Source organism: Eurypyga helias, unplaced genomic scaffold (genome assembly GCF_000690775.1).
Source record: "Eurypyga helias isolate BGI_N326 unplaced genomic scaffold, ASM69077v1 scaffold11434, whole genome shotgun sequence".
Lineage (NCBI taxonomy): Eukaryota > Metazoa > Chordata > Aves > Eurypygiformes > Eurypygidae > Eurypyga > Eurypyga helias.
Genome location: NW_010244457.1, coordinates 50,824 through 71,742, shown reverse-complemented (window position 1 = coordinate 71,742; position 20,919 = coordinate 50,824). Strand labels below are relative to the sequence as shown.

Below are 20,919 nucleotides of genomic sequence, written 5' to 3'. Positions count from 1 at the left end.
AGTGTCTCCAAAATCCCAAATACTTACCAAAACGAAGGAGTCAAAACAAGAACTAATGGCTGCTTTAAAGCCAGGAGCAAAGCGTTCAAATACGGTGGATTTAGCTGTGTTGGCGGGGGAGAAGGCTGACCTCTGATTAACCCAGGAGCGCTAGTTAACTCGAATCCGGGTAAGCCAAGTTATCTTGTAATTACATGGTTTCTTGTCTGCTTTCAGCACTTTGAAAATTAATTGAAGCTAAAATGCCCAGTCCCATAAATCCTTTAAACCAGGGTGTGCACACTTCCCTCGGTATTGCATCCCTTTGTGTAGTCACCCTGGCATGTTTGGCTTTGATTTTTATTTTACAAACGTAGATTTATAAAGGTATTTTATGCTTCTTTTATGTGCACGTACATACACAAGGAGTCAGATCTGCGGGATGGGGAATTTGGCAGCCAAAAATCCATCCTCGGCGTAAGGAAGCCAAACATGCCTGCTGCTTCCTGCACCGGAGCCCCAGCCTGTACCTTCCAAAAACCTTAACAGAAGTTAAAGTATGGTGGGGGTTTTTTTGCCCTTTAGCAATTTTAAGTGTAACAATAGACTTGGCAATTACACACTTTCCTCTTATTTAATCCGCTGGCAACCTGGAATCTTGTCGGGCTTCTCAGAGGTTGTGAACGTGCGAAGGAAGGCTGATGAACACATCTGCTCCCAAAGCCTTTGGCTATTTCGCTTGATCCAACCATCCTAGAGGAGCCCAACCTGGCAGTACGATGTCCTTTGGGGTCCCTGCGCAGAGATTGCGTGCATCGGGGTCGCACGGAGAAGCGGCGGGAGCTCGTGCCCATCATGCGGAGCCGGTAGCCGCGTGAGTGCCCATGTGTGCTGCTGGTGTGGTTGGCGTGGCTGCAATGAAGGACACGTGGCCTCGTGACTGTCGTGGGGGTGCCTTTACGGAGAGCAGTGTTCTCCCTGGATCTTGCAACCTAGGTTAGATGGAACAGCAAGAAAGCATTTAAAAAGGGCAGGTCCTTACGGAGTTCTCATGATCGCTTTGGCCATGGTGTTTCACGGAGGGAAATAAATAAGGAGAGCCCGATGGGTTAATTAAAAAACCAACTTAACAGTGATTTCTACAGCTTTCACCATCATCTTTTTTCTTCTGTTTTTCAACTATAACATCTAAACATTGAAAATGGAAATGTAACGTATGATTTCGTTTTTAGAGAAATGTAGAATGAGCTGAAGCTTCGTATGCTGCTTGTGTTGGTCACTCGGTAATCGGCTCTGTGTGGAAAAAAAGTACCTCCCGAGCTGGGCGTTGGTGGCTCGTGGAGTGGAAATGGAGTGGGTGAGTTTTTGTTTTTCTGGATTTGAGCTCATCCGTTTTTTTCCAGTCTGTTCAACATCTGGGCCTTAAGTCACGCATTAGTTGGGTTTCCAGCAGGCGGCCCCTACGTCACGGCAACGTGCCGACTCTTCCTTCGGCATCTCGGCAAGCAGAAAATCTGCGTAAACGGGGAACGTGGAGCGTCCGTGTGTGTGCAAAGGGTGAGAAACCCTTGGTGTCGGCGTGCCGGAGGGCTCCACCGTGAGGGTGAGTGCAGCATGCTGCGCTCCAAGCCTCAAGAGCTTTACCCTTTTATTTATAATGTCAAATTATAATTATAAAATTACATAGCAAAGATGAAGCAATTCAGTTCGCTCTCTTTAAGTCTTCCTACTGCCTTAATTGGCAGATGCTTTGCCCTGATAAATCAGCAGAAAGAAGCGTGGTTCTAGCTCTTCGTACGTTAGGGGAAAAACTAAAAAAAAATCTGTATTTAATCAACTTTTTGTTTCCAAAATGGCAGCTGCTTTGTATTTAATGGAAAATCAAGCTCTTCCCAATGGAAAGAATGTAATTCCCAAAGCGAATACAAAAGAAAATAAAAGCCACAAAAGAGGAGGATGAAATATGTCATTTATTTTTTTCATTCTCTCGTCCGTTCCAGCTTGGGGAGCCGCGCGCTGCGATCATGGTCAGGCCGCGGCTCTGGATTGTGTCAAGTAGCTGGGAAAGTCTCAGCCTGTGGACACGGGGACTGGGAGAGAGCCTCGTTCCACGTTAGGAGGCACACATCGGACCGAGAAAAACTGGGGCTCCTTGTGTGCGTAGAGAGACTCATTAAATGGAGGTTATTGATGGGTTAATTCCTTGGCAGGCTGAGGTGCCTCTGCTGTTGGAGCTCCGTGTTTTTCCCTTGACACCTCTCGTGTCAGCGTCTTGGTGCCTTTTTCAGAGGGAAATGATCTTTGTGGAGACCCAAGTGATGAGCATGGGAGGAGGAGAAAAATGGGGAGCATCAAGCCCATGCCTTGTCCAAGCCCACCCAACTGGTCCACGGGTCACCATCCTCTCCCTGGGGTTGCAGGGAACCTATAGCACCGAACTTTCTGGGTCTGCTGTGTGTGTTTACTTGCACTGTTTGCTCTGAAATGCCTTTAAATGTTGGAAAATTCATACTTAGTGCTGGGGGCAGGTTGTCAAACTGCCGCCGTGGCAAGTCAAAAGCCCCAGGTTTGTAGAGGTCAGTCAATGGTGCAGTTTAGTCCAGGGTTCCCCACAATTCTGGGCCAGGGATGGTGAGCCACGCTGTGGACATACCCTTTGGGAGAAGGAGAAGCAGTTTGGGCTGTTGTGACGTGCTCTGTTCTTGTATTTTGGGTTTTGTGGGGGTTTTGGTCGCTGTTTCTCTGCTGGTCCCTGCACTTCCCTGTCTCGTGATGATGTTTCTCAGCACAAGAAGGTGGTGCAGGCGTTTTCAGTGCAGCTCTTAACAGCCCAGAGTATTTATAGAGCAGGTAGATGGGAGTTTTTTATCATTTATTGTTTAAAGAAGAAGGTCACATAAAGAACGCAGAAGGTGGCAGATTCGGATGGGAGTTTGATGCCACAGGCTGAACCTCCAGCCCGATGGGAGAGTCGGGGTGAGATGGTACCGTGATTAATGAGGGCGTCTGCAGTTAAATCAGGTGGCTAACAAAGATAAAGCGTATCATTCCTGGCGTTTCTCAAAGCATAATGCTATTGTCTGCCTGAGCCGGACCGGCAGGAGTGCTTTCCCACCCGTGTCCAGCATGAAGGTCCTTGTATAGATCTCAAAACTGTCTCAGGAGACCAGACAGCAGTTGGATGCTCCAAGGCAGATGCTGCTCGTTTTGGGTGAGGCAGGCACTGCACACGACTGTTGCCATGCTATAGGCTTTAAAAAGCAGCTAATTAAAAGTATCCTGCCATTCAATTGGATGGTGTGCAAGGAAAAAGATGCAGATCTTGGAATCCTCTATTTCCTTGGCATTGTTTTGCATATGTGCATATGCAAAAAAACCCCAAACCAACCCTAGCAGCTTCCCAGCTTAAGCTTTGCTGCAAACCACTGAACGTCTGCGAAAAGCCCCCCTGCCCAGCTGTGTGTTTGTGTGCCTCTGTAAGGCTTCAAAGAAACTGCCTCGTGCTCAGCTCTAACAGCTGCGTCCCGAGGTACTTCCCTTCCCCACCTCCTGCCCTTCCTTCTATTTATTTATTTTCCTATTAAAAAAAAAAAGAAGTAGATGTTGCTTGTTGACTCGGACGACGAGTCAAGGCAAGGGAAAAATGTTGTGTTCCTGTGTATGCTTTTATCCTGGATCCTCTTATATCCTGGATCCCGCAATTAACTGTGGTGACAAAAGCCTTGAGTTGTGCTTTTGGGTATATTCGCTTCTACTTGTAAGCCAGTAGATGCAGTTCGGAGTGCCAAGACCCGTTGATGCCTGTGTAGAAAAAACCTTGCTGTGGAGCTGGTTACTCCACAAATTAAATATCATTTGGTTAAGGACAAAAAAAAACCCCAAAACAACCAAACCAATCAAAAAATCAGAATAAAAGACCATTATAAAAAAAATAAGCCAAGCACTTTCGGATCCCTCTGTGGGGGCTGGTTGTGATCGTCACCCCCCATGTGATTACTGCCATGCTGCTCTGTGTGAGAGCCTTGAGTCTCCCACCATCTTCAGCCAAAATAGCCTCCAGCTGCTGACCTTGGGCATCTTCTACCCAGCCAAACTGTGATGTTTTTTCCTCTTTTATTGGAATGCGAGGGGTTTTTGTATCGGGCTGCAGTGGTCGGTGTAACTGGCTGGTTTATTTTTTGTGTGGTGAGCGTAATTGCTGTATTTGCTTTTTTTCCCCTCCTTTTCTATTTGTCTGGTTGCCTCTAAGCTTCTGTTGGGAGTTCAGCTTTGCCATGTGTTTGTCTTGCTGCCGTATCTGTGACAGCCTGTTTTCCCTTTAATGCTCAAAATAGAATATAAGTGGTAAATGTTTACTTCTGAAAATGACACCCCGTCGATTGTTTTAAATACTTCTGGAAGACAGCCACTTAAACACGAGCATGGGCTCAGCTTTTGCATGAGTTAGAAAGCAATCTCGCCTCAGGCCGAGGACGTTGGCCTTCCAGGTTGGTTGGAGCTACTGCTCTTTTCACTCTTCAGGTGCCACCAGCTTTCCAGGTGAGTGGGTCTTTGCACGAGACAGATTTCACCCAAAATTGTGTAGCTGGCACTGCTTTAAGGTGTTGCTTTTCATAGGTTTACTACGGTGAGATATTTCAGTGGTAGAAGGCTGTCTCTTGAACCAAGCTATTGTGTGATAGGGATGGTCAAACTCACCAGAAGACCAAAATCCTGGTTTCACTCAGAAAAGGCAAAGACAGTGCCTCAGTGGTGATAATCTGTTTAAATCTGGTGATTTGCTATTGGCAACAAGCTTCTTTCATAGGTGACTACAGCCTGCCCTGCTCCCAACCCAGGTAATCAGGTGTAGAGGAGAGAGGAGCAACACCTCCAGCTGACGTGAAGCCTCATCCTTCACGTAGCGTTGGTCCTCCTAACCAGAAACTCGTCGGGTCGCTTCTGGCATGGCAGATCCTGGGGAGAAAGACCCTTCTTATTCCTGGTAAACCAGGGCACAGATGTCTGTCCTCTTCACGGCGCATAGCAGGATGGATTGTGTAGCTGTTGGAAGGGAGGTTGTTGACATGAAGGCGATGCCGTTGACCGTTCCAGTATGTGCCAGCTGTGCATTGAATCCAAAATGCCTTCCTCAGAAAAACATTTGTGCAGTCATTGCCTCTCCTTTGCTAGGTTTGAGCATCAGGAAACCTTTAACTTTTTAACTGCCAAGTGATATGAAGACGTCGTGGATGTGCAGGGCTGGGGAACATCCCATGGCTCCAAGGTTGAGGAGCATCCCATGGGTCCAATGCTGGGGATCATCCCTTTCCCCAACAAGCATTGCTTTGTGCTCGGGAGCCCTGACCCGCAAGCGCTGCTCATCACCAACCTTCTCTTGTTGGCTGGAAGGTTTCTTCTTTTCCTTGGCAAATTTCAAAACCATGTGAACGTCAGCTGGTACCTTGGTGCCAGTCGCCTTTTTCCAAGTCCGTAAGTCAACACACTGGCTTCAGTGTTTAGCTCCTGGGGTGACTTCACAGAGCCAGAGATCAAGCACAGAGCTTGACAGTGGCTAAAATCAGTAAGCGACGTTAATGTTCGTGTATCGGTCTCCTCTTGCAGTCCACATGGGTCACGTCTAACGCACAGTGACGGGGCTCAGCCCACAGCATGATCCCTGCAGGAAACCGGGAACCGGTCTGCTCTCGTCCTCTTTTCATAATGCAAACAATTTTGGGAGAAAAAAGTGATTTCTTCTTAATAAGGGTTCTGCAAAGCCACGTAAATAGCATTATTTAATTTAGAGTTGCTCTTTTGATAACTAATCTGAAGCTAATACTCTTAGGGATGGATTTGATTTTTTGAGATGCGTGGTGTTGTCTGACTGTGGAGCACTTAGAAGTCTAATCGTCTCATAGGATCACAGAATGGTTTGGGTGGGAAGGGACCTTACAGACCATCTAGTTCCAACCCCCCTGCTATGGGCAGGGACACCTTCCACTAGAGCAGGTTGCTCCAAGCCTCATCCAGCCTGGCCTTGGACACTTCCAGGGATGGGGCATCCACAGCTTCTCTGGGCAACCTGTCCCAGTGCCTCCCCACCCTCTCCGTGATCTCCTTTCCCATGCAAAGGCATTGCATTGATTCTCCTTTTATATTAAAGATAAAGCTTCTTAGAAAAATTAACTTTCCTTTTTGCTTATCTGTATTGTTCCAGTGGTTTGACACCTGTGCTGTTGTGTTTGAACTCCGTATGGTTGCTTCTCTTCTCGTGCCTTAATCTGGGCTTGGTTTAGCTGTGATACCCTGCAGTCCTCCACATCAGCATCTTCTCCATTTTAAACACTGGGGCAGATGTCTTCTCTACCTTTCCCTCAAACTCCTCAGGACTCCGAGGCCACTATAAAAGGCACATCAAATTAGGAGGCTCCCCTGCCCATTCCTCTTTGCTGGGTCCGTGTGATCCCCTCTTGGCGGTCTGTAGGTACGAGCTTTGGGTTTGGGCCACACTCCCTGTGCCATTGCCTCTCTGTGCTGTCACAGGTGCACGCGCAGAGGCTGGTACGACCGAGGTGGTCATCGATGCCAGCTGAGATCCTACCTTCAGAGGGGGCAACTTTGGAGACCACCCTGCTCAGGGTGGTGCGGACACACCAGCCTACAGGCTTGGCCAACACTGACAGGTCTTCTTGACCATCCATTCTGCTTGCAGCTCTCACTTGTTGCTCCTGGACCTCTTTGTTCTGGATATACTCAGTTTTTTCAAGACATTGAGTGCAGGTCCACAGCTTTTAAAAAAAAAAAAACACAAACCAAAAAAGCAAGCAATTAAACCAGCCAACCAACGAAACAGGCAAAAAAGCCCAACCAAAAGTCCTCACAAACCCACTTTGTCAAAATTGAAAAATGGATTTCTGGGCAATTAGTGAGAGGTTTGTTTGGCTTTTAAGTTAACTTAAAAGCAGCAGAGTACTCACTATACATTTGTTTTCACTGTTTGGGAAATGGTAATGTATCTGCGTAATGGTTTGGGTTTCTTGTACTATCTTCAGTGGCTGCAGAACAATTGTTTTTTAAAAAAAGTAATTAAAAATTATTTAGGGTGTTGTTAAAAACTTGACAAATCAACATGGCATGGGTGAGCCGGGAAGCTCTCCCTTCAAGAGTTAGCAGAGCCGATTTATTGATTCTGCCCACGGTTTAGTGAGATTCGGGGCTCGGGTGCTGCCAGGAGCCAGGGCAGTCCGGAGGTGTCTGGAGCAGGAGGAGATAATGGCTGGAGGTCTGCAGGGTCTGAAGTCTTTATCCGTGCCTGCACAGGAGGTATCTGCTGGGATTATTCTTGGGTTTATGCCGCCAAACAATTACTCGTTATTACAGCATCGCATTTTCATCTTCTGCAAAATACTCCCCCAGTATTGCATTGTGAATTGGATGAGTCAGCAAATTCAGCATTGAAACTGTTGGGACAACTTGTGGTGTTTGTAGAAAAGCCGACACTTAATACTGAGGAATTCCATTTTTTTGGCCCACTTTTCTGCTGTATGAAGTTCATGGATTTGCACATCTAAATATACTCAATCGCATCAATCCCAGTGCTTGTTGCAGATTAAAAAGAAACTCTGCTGGTAGCAAAAAAGTAAAAATAAGAAAATTACACTCCTGAGACCATTTGAAACCTGTCAGGCTTTGCTTTTCATGGAAACGCTGTGTTAATTCTTGGTGAGTTGGTGGAAGTGCTCTCGGTGCCACACACGGACTTCAGTTTGCATTTCAGTGACCACGTTGCCCCTAATTTTGGCCGAGCAAAAAGCAGGAGGCGCCGTCAGGTTCCTCCTTGATGAAGCCAGAGGTGCTCCTGCAGGCTGGTGGGGTGGTCCCCCTTGGACAACCTTCCCGGGTCTCTTCTGGGACCCTCTGGCCGGTGGCAGTTGCCAGCTCGTGCCACCACCGGGGCTCTGGCAGCGGTAGGTGTGTGCCGAGGAGCCCCCTCTCCCCCTGCGTGAGGTGGGTAGTGGCAGCCTGTTCCTGATGGCATGTTAAAATTAATGGGTGTTTATTTTAACAACCATTTTGGTTCAGTAGCTTTTAATGAGTCCTTTGATAACAAGTTCCTTAATTAACAAGGCAGCCTTTTGGCGTTTCCTTTCCCTAATTGTTAACATATTTGCTGTTTTCAAACAAGTGTGCTACCCTGAGCAATGCTGGCTCCGTGGCCTCCGTTATGTCCTTCCCTGCGGTGGCTGCCCGTCCTCCTGGGATCCCTGAGGCTTCAGGCTGCTGCCCAAGGATGAAAAGAGCAGATTTCGTGGCTGATCTCCTGAAGTGTGATTGACTGGGTGGGGTCCGTGGGAAGCAGCCCATGGAGATAGGCTCCACTAGGTGCCCCTTGGTTACCTCTGGGATGCTCTCCTTTGGGAGAGCTTCAGAGGCTTTACTCTGCCCTTTCACTGGTTGGCGTGGCCACGGGGAACCTCTCCACATGTCCTGACCGTGTGCCAAGAGGAAGCCTTGGGGGAGCAGGAAAAGTCCTGTCACTTGAGAGTTGTCGTGGAAACCCCAACCACAGACCCCAGCAGCAAGGAGGTTGCACCAAAGGCTGTGGAAAGAGGGATTCATTGCCAGAAATAGGGTTACAAACTGATTTGAGCCTCAGAACAGACCCCCATGGCTTTAGCTCTGACAATATGCTCAGAATTGTTGTATTTCACTGGACGTTGCACCAAGCTGGAGCATAGTGGGGGTGGCTGGGCCAGCGCTTGGGTGTCTTGGCCGTTGAGCTCCGTCAGCTTTCACCCGTGACCCCTGTATCCCTGATGCAAATCCAGTTTGGTGTTTCCTTCCCCCTTCTCTGCAGACAGCTCAGGTCACGGTTGAATTACTCCTCTTTTGCCTTCATCTCCAAATCCCATCTTGCATTTCAGGTAAATTGCTCCTGAGCTGGAGGGACCGCAGCGTTCAGGCAGGTAAAGCATCGCTGAAATACAGGCAGGGACCGAGCTGGTTTGGAACCAGCTGGGGAGTGGGATCAGGACTTAACCCTACGATTTCTCAGGGCGCTGGCATGGGGTGAGACTTTGGGAGTGCCACCGGTTCCACCACGCACTCGCAAAAATCGTCAGGGTGATTAGCATGAGGTCTGAGCTGTCCCAGCTGAGCACGGCAGCTCCTCTGGGGTTTTCTAGGAGCAGTGACGTCTAGGGATGACATCTCGGAGGCATCCAGCTCCATGCCAAGGCACATGTCCCGACACCGCTGCCGTGGGTGGTGCAGTTAATGATTTTGGAAGGGGGGTGAGGATGGTGGAAAACACATCCATCATACACTCGGCTCCACGTGTCGGTGTGCTGGGCCGGCGCCCCGAGACAAGCAGGGGCTCTTCCTCCCATCACAGCCATCCTAACACTGTGGGAAAGCTGAAAAGTGAATTAAGGGGAAAAATCCCAACGCTATGAAGTGGTTCTCCGTGGTAAATAAGTGCCAGAGAACCAAGATGGGCACGTTGTGGTGTGGGGATGCACTCGATACCTGCCAGCGTGCAGCCCCAGCCATCCAAGTGTGAATAGGAACAGCTGCCTTCCCTTGCAGCAGCCGCTTATTAGGAGTGATAGATCAGTGTCCTGGCGCTGGTTTTTCTCCTGTCAACAACAGCTGCTTATCAAGCAGATATTGCACTGTGTTTCTGGAGAAATAGTCTAAAATTGATGATCATAAGCCGTTGCTGATCTTACGAGGAGCTGCTGTAAGTGGGCATCTGCTGCACTGAGTGTAGGGATGAGGCAGAGGGGGGTTGGTTCAGTTTTTATAAGTTTGGCTTCTTATAAATAAGAGTGAAACATATAAATTCTGGAAGGGTTTTAAATCTTGGTGCCCAGGGAGTGAGATGCTGGTCATCCCCGGCGGTACCTTCTTCTCTAGCCAGACATGATTTAAATCGGTTAGCACAATGATTTAAACCCCCGTGGCATCCCCAAGACCTCTGATAGTTAAATAAAAGGAAGACTGGATTAGTGCTTAAAAACACCTGTGCACAACTTTGTATTTCATCCAGTAATATTAGTTCTAAACTGTCAGGGATCTGTATGTTCTTAAATCTAAGATGAAAGACCGAGTGTTTTTTTAAAGCAGAATGTTTTTTAGGTGTTTAAACCTTAAGAATAACAGAAATAAAAGGTCGTGTTCTCAGCTGGCATTAGAAGATTCGGCCTCAGAGTTTTCAAAGATGCAGTGCACATTTGCACCTGAAAAAAGTTTTGGGCCTGGCCAAAGCCTGTGTGAAAAAGGAAGGAGGAGGGAAGGCTGAGCCAGAAACTGCTCCCGGGCTTGTTGGTTGGATCCTTTACCAACTCTGCAACGAGCCATGGTAGAAAATACTCACAAAGAATGTCCTGAAGTACCACGTACACACCGCTTTCGCGTGAAGACTCGGCAGAGATGTTGTGCTGTCAAGCCCTGATGATTAAATTACTTTTTCCATCCCGTCTTCCTCGCGTTGGGCTTATCAACTTGACGTTTCATCTTAATTATTTGCTCTTCTTCACGCCCTCCTGGTGTCACTTGTCATTCACTCTTTCTTCGGGCAAGCCTGGCTGGCCGGAGGAATGCGTGCACCGGGGCAGGCCTGCTTGTTGCGGCTGTTGCGGGCATACGTAACCCTTTAGGTACCTCCACGCTTGCTGATCTGACCCTTGCTCAGTGTGCAAGAAGGTCGTTCCTCTTAAATTTTTGTCAGTGAAGCAGGAAACCTTCCTTAGGGTTTTCCTTTTTCTTTGGCGTTGAGTGGGACTTCACCTGGGGTTGAGCATCTCCAAGGGTTGCGACCCTCCGTGCAAACTCCTGTTGATACGCAAGTGGGAGCCACTCCTTGGGATTGTCTCATGTTCTTCCAGGAGGGGTAAGGAGCCCTGTCCCCATGGCCAACGTGGGTGGAGGTCCCAGGGCATGGCTGCAGAGCTTTGCTTTCTCATCCCCTGCTTCCATCTGGGTCTTCTACTCAGTAACTTGTCAGAAATACTTGGTCATAGCAAAAACTCAGGTGTCTGTTTGAAGTAATGAAGAAAAATTGCAGTTGGGTAGCAGTGCATTTCCCACTACAGCTGGGGATGAGGAATTGGCACGAGCAGTGTTTTAAATAACCAGATGTGTCAGAAGGGCACAAATAAATGACGAAAAGCAAAAAAACCCCGAACGCAGGGCTCTGCTAAACTTTATGGTTGCCATGCTTCATCTTAATTTTAGCGAAGGTGTTTGTTTGGAGGTGGGTAATGAATGCTCCTGGAGCCTGGGAACAGTGGAGATTAAGTACCCTGCCCTGTAACGCGTGGGTCTGCTCTTTCTTCTTTGAATAAATAGGGGTTTTTTTTTTCCCTCCTGCTGCAGGTGAATGTGGTCCGAAGGGCCCGAAGATCCAAAACAACTTTGCAAAGCTGGTAAGAACACTTCCCAGCACATGCATCAGGCGTTTGCTCATCTCTCCGTGCTGCGGGAGTGAAACTTGTGATGCTTAGCTTGAAACACAGCGTAAACCCTTCACTTTAATCCCAGTTTAAATACAATTTGGAGAGTGCTTGTAAAAATCTGTGAGATCTCCTCAGCCACTCCTTGGTTTTCAAGAAAGCGTGTTAAAGTCTTTTGTGTGCCTTTGAAAACATAATCTCCGAAGCTGTTTTCATGGTAGCACCATTATCCAGAAATATTATCATGGGGTTACACATGCTGACGTCAGGATCATTCTGTGCGGTGTTGGCCGATGGGTTTGTGCGAGTCTGTGCTCTTGTGCCAAAGGATTTCCCCATTTTTATGAGTTTCATACATGTTGCAGACCCATGCAGATCTTAACGGCCAAACCTTACCTGCCACACATTTGGGGTGGGGGTGGGACACACAGCAATACTTGAGGGAGGGAGAAATCTTTTGAGGGTTTGGAAATGAGGGAGAAATTCAGATAGGTTGAAAAAAAAAAATTGTTGCCGCATGTTCAGTGTCCCTAAAGGATGCTTGGTTTTACTTCACTGAGTTTGTTTAATGGGTTTGTGGAGGTTTTAATTTTCCTTTTGTGCTTCTGGACAGTCAAATTGGATTTTCTGAAGGACTTGGCTAAATGCAGGGTGTTCTCCTTGCTTGCTGCTGGGCCTGGTTCTTGGGAGGACCGGGCTCGTACGAGGCAGACCACTGTTGCTCAGCAAGACAGGCCAGCCAGGCCTCGGTAGGGACATCTGTGTTGCTCTTGGAAAGATCTTTTTCTCCTCTGTCCCCTCATGGTGTCTCAAGAGGATCAGGGATCTGTAGGTCTTTATGGAGGATCTCAGTTCTTCACATCTGTGCTCCTCAGCTTTCCTGTCTTCTGATGGCGGCTCTCCTGGTAGGTGACCCTAGCCAGGTCAGGGGTGGGGTACCTGAGCTCGGTGTCCTGCTTATGGTCTTTTGCAGGAGATGGAGCTTTCTGAGCACCCATCTGCCTTTCTCCTGTTCCACAGCCCATCCCTACCCCCCACCACCATCCTTTTCCTTAATACCACTCTTCCTAGAACATCTGAAGTCCTCAGAGGCATCCTGGGCTTCCTACCTAGCAGCTCAGTTGTGTCAGTAAAGGGGCTTCACCCGTAATTTGAAAACCAGCTGTTTCAAATGCCACAGTTCAAAACTTGAAGCGTTAAATCGTCTGTCGGGATGACTCTCCTCTTGCCTTGCAGTTGTTCCTCAGTCAGAAAAAGGAAAGCTTATTTAGGGTAACTCCCCTTGCTGCGAACTGTTCTCGTGATTTATAGCTTGAGCTCTCAGTTGTTCCTCAAGTGAAACATAACCGTGGTGGCTCAGGGAAAATGTGTTAAAAATAAGTATTTACCAACAATATTCTCAGTTTCTTTAATAGCTGGAACTCATAACTTCTTATACTTTTGTTATAGATATGCACATTTCAAGAGATTTGTGTTGTTTCTCTCTGCACAGCAGCCTCAGCCACAACCTCCTCCCTACAGACCCCCTCGTTAATCACCATGAGTTAAGGATGGCTTGGGAGAAGGCAAGCGTTGATAACCGTGTTCTCCGTGGTGCAAGCAGGTGCAGGATGCGGCCGGGTGCCTGAGGTTGTTCCCAGCCACTCAGCCCTGGGGAGCAGTCCTGTCCCTGTGAACACAACTGACGTCTTCAGTTGCCTCCCTCCCTTGAGGTTTCCTTCTCCTTGGTCCACGTTGGCATCTGGGAGGTGCTGCACGATGCTGGAGTGGGCTGAAGAGCATCTGTGTGCTAGAGACACTGTTGTCACAGCGGTGTGGCCCAGCTCTCTGCTTTCTTGTTGGAAAGGGATTTTGAAATTCCTGTCTTGAAATATATATAGATGCTGGTTTAGTTGTGGGCTGGAGTTTGGAGTTCTTATCAGCAGTATTTTGACCTATCGATGAGGTTACTTCAGGCAGTCTATGTAGGATGTGGAATAAACCATGGCATATTTTCTTCCTCACGTTAGGACATGATGAGAGATGCTTAGAACTCTAAACATCCCAAGGTTTTCCTGGATTTGAGCTGCTCCCAGGCACTCTGCACCTGACAAGGCCTAGCTCTGCTAATAGGAATGGGGAGTCCTAGAAAGATGATGGTTGCGACGTCGAGCACTACGTCAAGGTCCCATAGCAAACTGGGACGTTAAAGAGCGAGTCCTGGTGTAAAGAAGTTCTTCTAGCATTTTGTGCTCGACGGCCTTAATAAACATCCCTTTTCTCTTGCAGGGGAAGGTGGCGCAGACAGCATGCATGTCGGCGTGCAAACACCTCTCCACCTCGCTGATGCAGCTGCTGCTGGAAGCCGAAGTGCGGCAGCTGACGCTGGGCGCCCTGCAGCAGTTCAACCTGGACGTGGAGGAGTGCGAACGTAAGACGCGAGAATCGTCTCCTTTTCCGTGTCTCGCTTTGCCCGTTGGCGTGTCGGGAGCCAAACCAGGGCTTGTAGTGATGCCGAGTGTTTGGGACCCATGAACGCCCGCAGAGCTCGCTGGTGCTGTCCGCCACGACACCGGGCAATATCTTCAGGACAGAAGCAGCCCAGCAAATTTAAGGAGACCAAAGCTTTACCCTTCCTTCTTCTCTTTAAAGCCGCCTTGATGCTTTCCAGACCATCTCTGCTTTTTGAGATGGAGGGTTTGGAAAATAGAAGGGATTAGAGTGGGTAAAACATGAGGAGGGCTAACAAAAATCAGTTTACTTGTGTTTCTGCAAACAATAACTGGCTTACTTAAGAAGATCTGGTCCTCAGCTGTTTGTCTGCTCCGTCTGCTGCAGGGAACTGTTTTCACAAAGCAGACCCCTTTTGCAGAGTCACTGTTAGGGAAGAGAGATGTCTTGTGACAAAGTGACTGCGGTGTGCGCAGAGCACCCTGCCTTTGCTCTCAGCCCTGCGCGTTGCAGTTCATCTAGCTTACCCCTGCGCCGGCTCTGAAATCCTGAGGTTTCCCTCCAGTTGCTTGTTACCCTGCTCGAGAGAAGGGATAAAAAAAAACATAGCACAAAACTGACAAAATGGGGTTTTTTCTTCTTATTCTGATAATTAAGCTAAAGCAGGGCTCACTTCTGTGCAGGAACCTCTCTCCCTTACAAGTGGGATGGATTTATTATTGGGATTAAAATTGCGGTGGGTTAGCGACCGTGGCTGTGGAAAACACAGAGGTTGATAGGGTTGATGAAGAGCTCAGGAGATCTTTGATAAAGTATTTTGGGGAAGATTTGGGGTTTTTTCCCCAAATATCCACCTTTTTGGCTTTTTCAGCTGAGGTGGGGGTTGGGATGTATCTTGTTTAGACCACAATAAACCTGTGTACTACAGAATCTTCTGAAATGCACTTTGGCCTGGTGTGGCCCCCATTAAACCCCACAGCAAAATAATCCCTGGCCTCAGAATGAGCTGTCTTGGAGTCTAAATAGTGGTGAGTTTGCTTTTCCTGTCTCTGATAACTCCATGAAATGAGTTGTCTTGGTTCCATCATCGTCTGGCAGGTAACACTGTCAAAAGATACTCTTCCCCCCTTTAGAAAACGTTCGGCTGACCGTGTTTTTGTTCATCTGTGAGATGAAATTTATTCCTGAGAAAAGTCACCCAGTAAGATTTTTGGTGTTTGTAGGGAGTGTATTTTAATTATTTAATCCTTTTCCTAATTGCCAGCACTCAGCTGAATAGCCTGGGAGGAAGATCCCAGTTTAATGAATCCTATCCAAAACTTGCAGCTCTATCATATGTTGAAATGCAAGCAATGCCTTATTTTTCTTTCAGAAACGCCTTCAGTCCTAAATTCTTGCTGTCTAATTTGTGTCCCATCAGCATGTTGGGGCTGCACCGGTAGCAGCTGTGTTCCCAGTCGGTGTCCGCAGAGGGACGGGCGATGTTGCTGAGAATAATAGGAAACATTTATCATTAATAATAGTTTCCTCCTTTTTCTTTTGGCTGCAAACAGACTCGTAGCCCTGCAGTTTTCCGCCCCATCGGTAACGTGGGTCACTAAGCAGCATCTCTTCCCTAAAAGCCCTCCATGCTAAGTAGAACGGATGACATTTAATATCGGGTTTAAAAGCACAATTCCGTAAATTCCAATCATTTTGCCAGACAGAACCAGGAGCACTCAGACATTCAAGAGCAAGTGACGCCAACCTGAGCAGCAGGGCAGGCGACCTGCTCCCCCCAGCCCCGGCCCAGGATGCCATCTCCGGCAGGGGAATGGAGACGGATGCTGGTGCTGTAACCTTCCTATCCATCACTGTCAGCCCCCAGAACGGGAAACCCAGAAAAAGTCTTTCTCTTCCTTTTTGGCAGCAAAAAGGCGCTCCCTCGTGCTCGCGGGTTTGTCTGGTGGCTTTGCTGACACCGGGGGTAATTTCAGTTCTGTTTTTGAGAAGCGGTGCATCAAGATTTTAGTGTTATGAAAAGCTAATCCCATGAGTGAACTGATATGTTCAGAAAATGTGTTTCAGTTTGCAAGGGTTTTTGCTTATTGTTTTCTTTGGTATTTTTTATCTTCTACCTGAGAGTGCAGGTGTAAATCTCACCATCCTTGTTACACCACTTGCATATTTGACTTCATGTCTCTGCCTCCTCTTCCTCTCCTCACACCACCAAGCCTTACCTAGTTTAACAGCTTTATCTTGCACTTATCATATTAAAATAGGATTTTACGGCTGTTTGGAGCACTTCCAGTGAGTTCTGTGGTGTGGGAATGGAGCTTCAGAGTTTCGATCCTGGAGTTTATTAGGTTGTTGTTTAAGTCTCTTGGGAATGCCAAAGGTATAAGCTGGTTACGAGTGGTGAGGCAAATTAATGCAAGGACTTAGCTGTATATTAAGCATGGTTTGAAGGTGGGGCAGATAGGTTGCTTTATATTATAGTAGATATAATTCACGTTACAAGAAAATGTGCTTATATACACAATAGATAACAACTGTAAAGGTGAAAAAGATGATGTCTTGTGCTTAAACCGGGCACCAGTAAATTAATTCTCCAGACTTGTGGGTTCATAAAATATGTCCTGATTTATAAATAAGTTGCTATTCCATCAGCATAAAAAGGAAACGGCTGCATGAGCCATTGTGTCAGACTGAGATTTGGCACCAGGCACACGCGAGCCTGGATGGTGCTCGGGAGAAGCACCAGGTCGTCAGGGGCCCCCTTGCCTGCACCCTAAGTTCCCCCCTCCATAGAAACATACTTGTTTCCCACGTTCAAAGCACTGAATATCCAGTTTATTAATTTTACAACCTTCAAAAAGAAAGCTTTCAGAGGACTGGGGAGAAGTAGTAAATTAAGTAAACATCAAGAGCCAAATCTTGCATGTCTTGGTCGTATGAATAGTCCCGTATACGTCAGCAGCATTTTTGATGCATAAGAGGCAAGAAAGGGTAGAGCTGCAAGGTTGTAAAAATCCTGTTAGGCTGGCTGTGGTGTGAGAAACCTGGTAAAAACACACGGCGTCCCTGTGGCACGATGGCACTGGTGAGACCATGGCGCTGGAGATGTAAGGCACCCGTTCCGCACGTGGAGGTGGATGTCCTCTGGGGTTTTCTCTCAGCAAAAAAGCCGTTTTCCAAGGTGTGCGTCAGAGGTTTGAAAGTCTTTTGGTGCAGAGGTACAATGATGGGTGGCAAAAGTAACTTTTTCAACATCTGTTGTTGGCCAGGTATTAGCTATAAGTCAGTTCTTGCTTGGCTTTACGTAGCTCTTTTTTTATGCAGTCAAGAGAGATTCTCTCACCTCCTTTTTAAACCTGGAGCGAAATAAGGCATAGAGGTTAAATGAATTGCCCAGAAAGACACAGTAGGACACATCTAATTACGTCTCAATTTAGGAGTGAGTTCTGGCTCCAGCCCCACAAGCCAACTTGAAAAGAGAAAAACCCAACAACTCCAGAGAGGGAAAAAAACCCTAACACAGATACTTCTGTGGACCTGTAAATAGAGGAGGTGATGCTTTTTTCAGAATAGGCATTTGTTTTTTAAGATGGGTTTGCTGTCTTCCAGAATATGTCTGTAACCCAAGATTTAACAGTGTGCTTTTTGTAATTGCTATGTGCCTTGTAACCCGGCTCCCTGCTCTGCTCTTTTTTGGACCTCCTGGTGCTGATATATATATATTTTTTTCCATATCTCCTGTACCTCAGAGGTAGTAGGAATCAAATGCAACAACCCAAATCTGGAGATTGTGACCAAAAAAGCAAAAAGAAAGGGGGCTGCTCTCACTCCTACAAAAGTGTTTCCCATCTACATAACTGGTTCCAGCAGTGGTTGAGGCAGATTGTTTTTACAATACTTAGGTCATAAAATAAGCAGTTCCATAATCTCTAAAGTCTTTTAACTGCTGCTTTATGAGAAATTAAAAGTGCCGTAAAAATTATATATAAAATTTCATTCAACTCCCCAATTTTTGTTCAGTCCACTCTTGGGGGCAGTCAGTAAGAAACCCAGATGTCTCCGCCAGTTTGAGGGATCCTCCAGCCCGGCACGTGAGCGTGCCAAAATGCACCGATCCGGGTCCCAGCGCAGCCGTTCACCACCTCCTTCTTGGCTGCGTTATCTGGCTCCAAAGACGTTCTCACGCGGAAATCCCGCTACTTTTGTAAGAGGCCGGGGTTTGCCCACCGCGCCGGAGGAGTCCTCGCCCTCGAGCACGGCTGTTTTCACCATGCAAACGGCTGCTCGATGTGCTTCCAGCCTGCAGCCTCCTGGGGATTAGGGCATGCAGAGCTAGGGGTGAGCACAGCAGCTTTGAGGACAAACTCCCTGATCTTAAGTTGTTGCGCTGTGTGGTTGCTGGTATCCATCCTGCCACCATGCACCAGCTCGTATTTTGGGGATAAAAGGGGATGTTGCAGTGAACAGTCGGAAAGGTTTGGGCAGATTGTATCAGGAGAGAAATCTCCACACCACTGATGCTGATGATCTCTTGATGCGCCTCGAATCCTGCCCAAAACTTGGTGGTGGGCTTGGCCATTAACAATCGGACTTGATCTTAAAGGTCTTTTCCTACATAAAAGATTCTGTGATTCTTCAGATTCCGCAGTACCTGATAGCTTTTTATTGTATTAGTGATTCCCAGTCTCAGTCAAGTGCCTCTCCATGCCACTCAGGTGTATTGTTAAAAAGAGAATTTACATATGTTTAAAAGAAATTAAAGCTGCAGATCTGTCTGAGACGTGGTGCTGGTACGTGGGGTCGTGTTACTGCCGCTGGTGGTAACCGTGTGTGTCTGAGCTCCTCACCTGTGGTGAGAGCCAGGGAGGGGACCTGTATCAGCCTGTGATGAAGGACACCGCTACATCATGTGTGTCCTGGGCTGTGGTGGTGTGAAAGCACCACGGCTGTCCTTCGGATGGTCAGTAGGAACTCCTTATGCTGCAGCAGGGGAGTTGCAGGAGTTTGCAGGCGGAGGTGACCCCAGTCGATGATGGTACGTAGGTGACAGAAGCAGCTGATGGAAGAGCAGGGAAGAGGCATGCCAGGTAGTGGGTTGATTGGCCTGAAGGCAGTGTCCTCTAAACCACAGGTTTCCAACCTTTGATTTGGAGCCAAGCCTTGCTTGGAAAACTGGCCATCTCCGCGTGGTGCTGGCTCTGGTGCATGCCGTGCCCCGGGGCACTCATCACAGCACTGCTCCTCCTCTACAGCCTGGGACTGCCCTTCCTCTGCCTCCCACTGCAGGGAGGTCCAAGACGAAGCCTCACAGAGATCAGCTCCACAGCTCACTCTCGGGATGCTCTGCTCCGTGGCGAGGCTGCTTTCCTTCCCTGCAGCATGTTCACACATTCCTTCTCTTTCAGCGTCCCTGTTTCCTCTCCTGGTGACTTTTCTTACCCAAATTGCAGCTCGTCGTAGCACTTGATAATGCTTTTTTTGTGTGCGTCAGGAATAAACATGGCTCCTTCCCTTGCGTCCCCTCTGTAGGGCTGGCTTGGGCCCAGGCATTGGCGCCGCATCCTGGAACATTGCAGCCTGGAGCTGGGACCTTGCAGACCCTCTGCTTGCCCCCTGTCCTTTGCCCAGCCCTGTCTCTTGCTCCCGATGCCGGTGCCTTGCACCGTTCCCTTGGAGACTGAGAGGAGCGGATTGCTTCACCGGTCAAAACTCAGCCCTCATCAGGAAACAAAACTTGCATCTTGCTGCTGTTAAAGTGGAGCAGGGTGATTTGTGTTGACGGCAGAGCTGTCTTCCCAGGGCTGCTCTATGTGCTTTCTGAAATGGGGAGGGTAAATTATCCGTGCGCCGAGAGACAGAGGGCATGGAAGTGGGAGCCTCTGGTCCACGGCTGTGCCACCTTCTTGCGCTTAGATTTGTCCTTCCTTATTTCTCCCTGAATTTGTTCCCCTGGGCGTATCATTAATTTATCTAGTGCTGCCTTCGTTTCCCTCAGCTGACCTTTCTTAGCAGTTGCAAAGTTCTCGCAGTGGCAAAGAAAGGGATGCCTGGTGAATGAGCGCGTGTAAATATGCATGGAGGAGAAGCGCGTGACTCACCATCGAGGAGCTACCAAAATCATGTTCTTTCTGTTTGGCTGCTGATGGCAAGCAGGAGGACAATTCTCTCTACCTTAGCACAATACTTAAGTGGTCTTTGCAAGTCTGACTTGGGCAAATCCTGGGAGTTTGCATCACGTCAAAGAAAAATGAACTTCTCTCCAGCCATTTTACCTGACCTGTGAACTAAGACCTCCTGCCTGCTTCCACCTTCTCTAACAGTCGCCTGAGTTCTGCCTTGTATTCTCCCTTCATCTCTCCTATAATCCATCGCCTGATGCCTTTCAGCATTTTAGCTTTAGTATTTCCATGACCTCCTTCTCTTCTGTCTCCTTTCTAAACCAGTTGCTAATCCCATGGTGTCATCTCATCTCTCCTGTCCTTTTGTCTCCGATTTCTGCTGCCTACTACAACATTTTGGATATCCTCCATCTCCAACACCTTCCTGTGTTTTCCTTTCTACCAGGATACCCACTGATGTTTATTTACCCATCAGCTTTAGTATTTCCATGACCTCCTTCTCTTCTGTCTCCTTTCTAAACCAGTTGCTAATCCCATGGTGTCATCTCATCTCTCCTGTCCTTTTGTCTCCGATTTCTGCTGCCTACTACAACATTTTGGATATCCTCCATCTCCAACACCTTCCTGTGTTTTCCTTTCTACCAGGATACCCACTGATGTTTATTTACCCATCCTTCATAGAATGGTTTGGGTGGGAAGGGACCTTAAAGCCCACCCACTCCCACCCCCTGCCATGGGCAGGGACACCTTCCACTAGACCAGGTTGCTCCAAGCCTCATCCAGGCTGGCCTTGGACACTTCCAGGGATGGGGCATCCACAGCTTCTCTGAGCAACCTGTGCCAGTGCCTCACCACCCTCTCTGGGCAGAACTTCTTCCTGATATCCAATCTAAACCTCCCCACTTTCAATTTAAACCCGTTACCCCTTGTCCTGTCACTACAGACCCTTGTAAAAA

At 47.9% G+C, this 20,919-nt stretch overlaps 1 protein-coding gene across 1 annotated transcript in view; it reads left to right on the top strand.

The window, feature by feature from the left end:
* Positions 1–20,919, top strand: part of LOC104508220 (exocyst complex component 6B-like) — a gene marked incomplete at its 5' end in the record, with an annotated part of 40,733 nt that overhangs the window by 13,087 nt on the left and 6,727 nt on the right. The window contains one exon of the mRNA XM_010149766.1: positions 13,686–13,827. Coding sequence (XP_010148068.1) covers positions 13,686–13,827 — 142 coding nt within the window. The remainder of the gene's footprint in view (positions 1–13,685; positions 13,828–20,919) is intronic.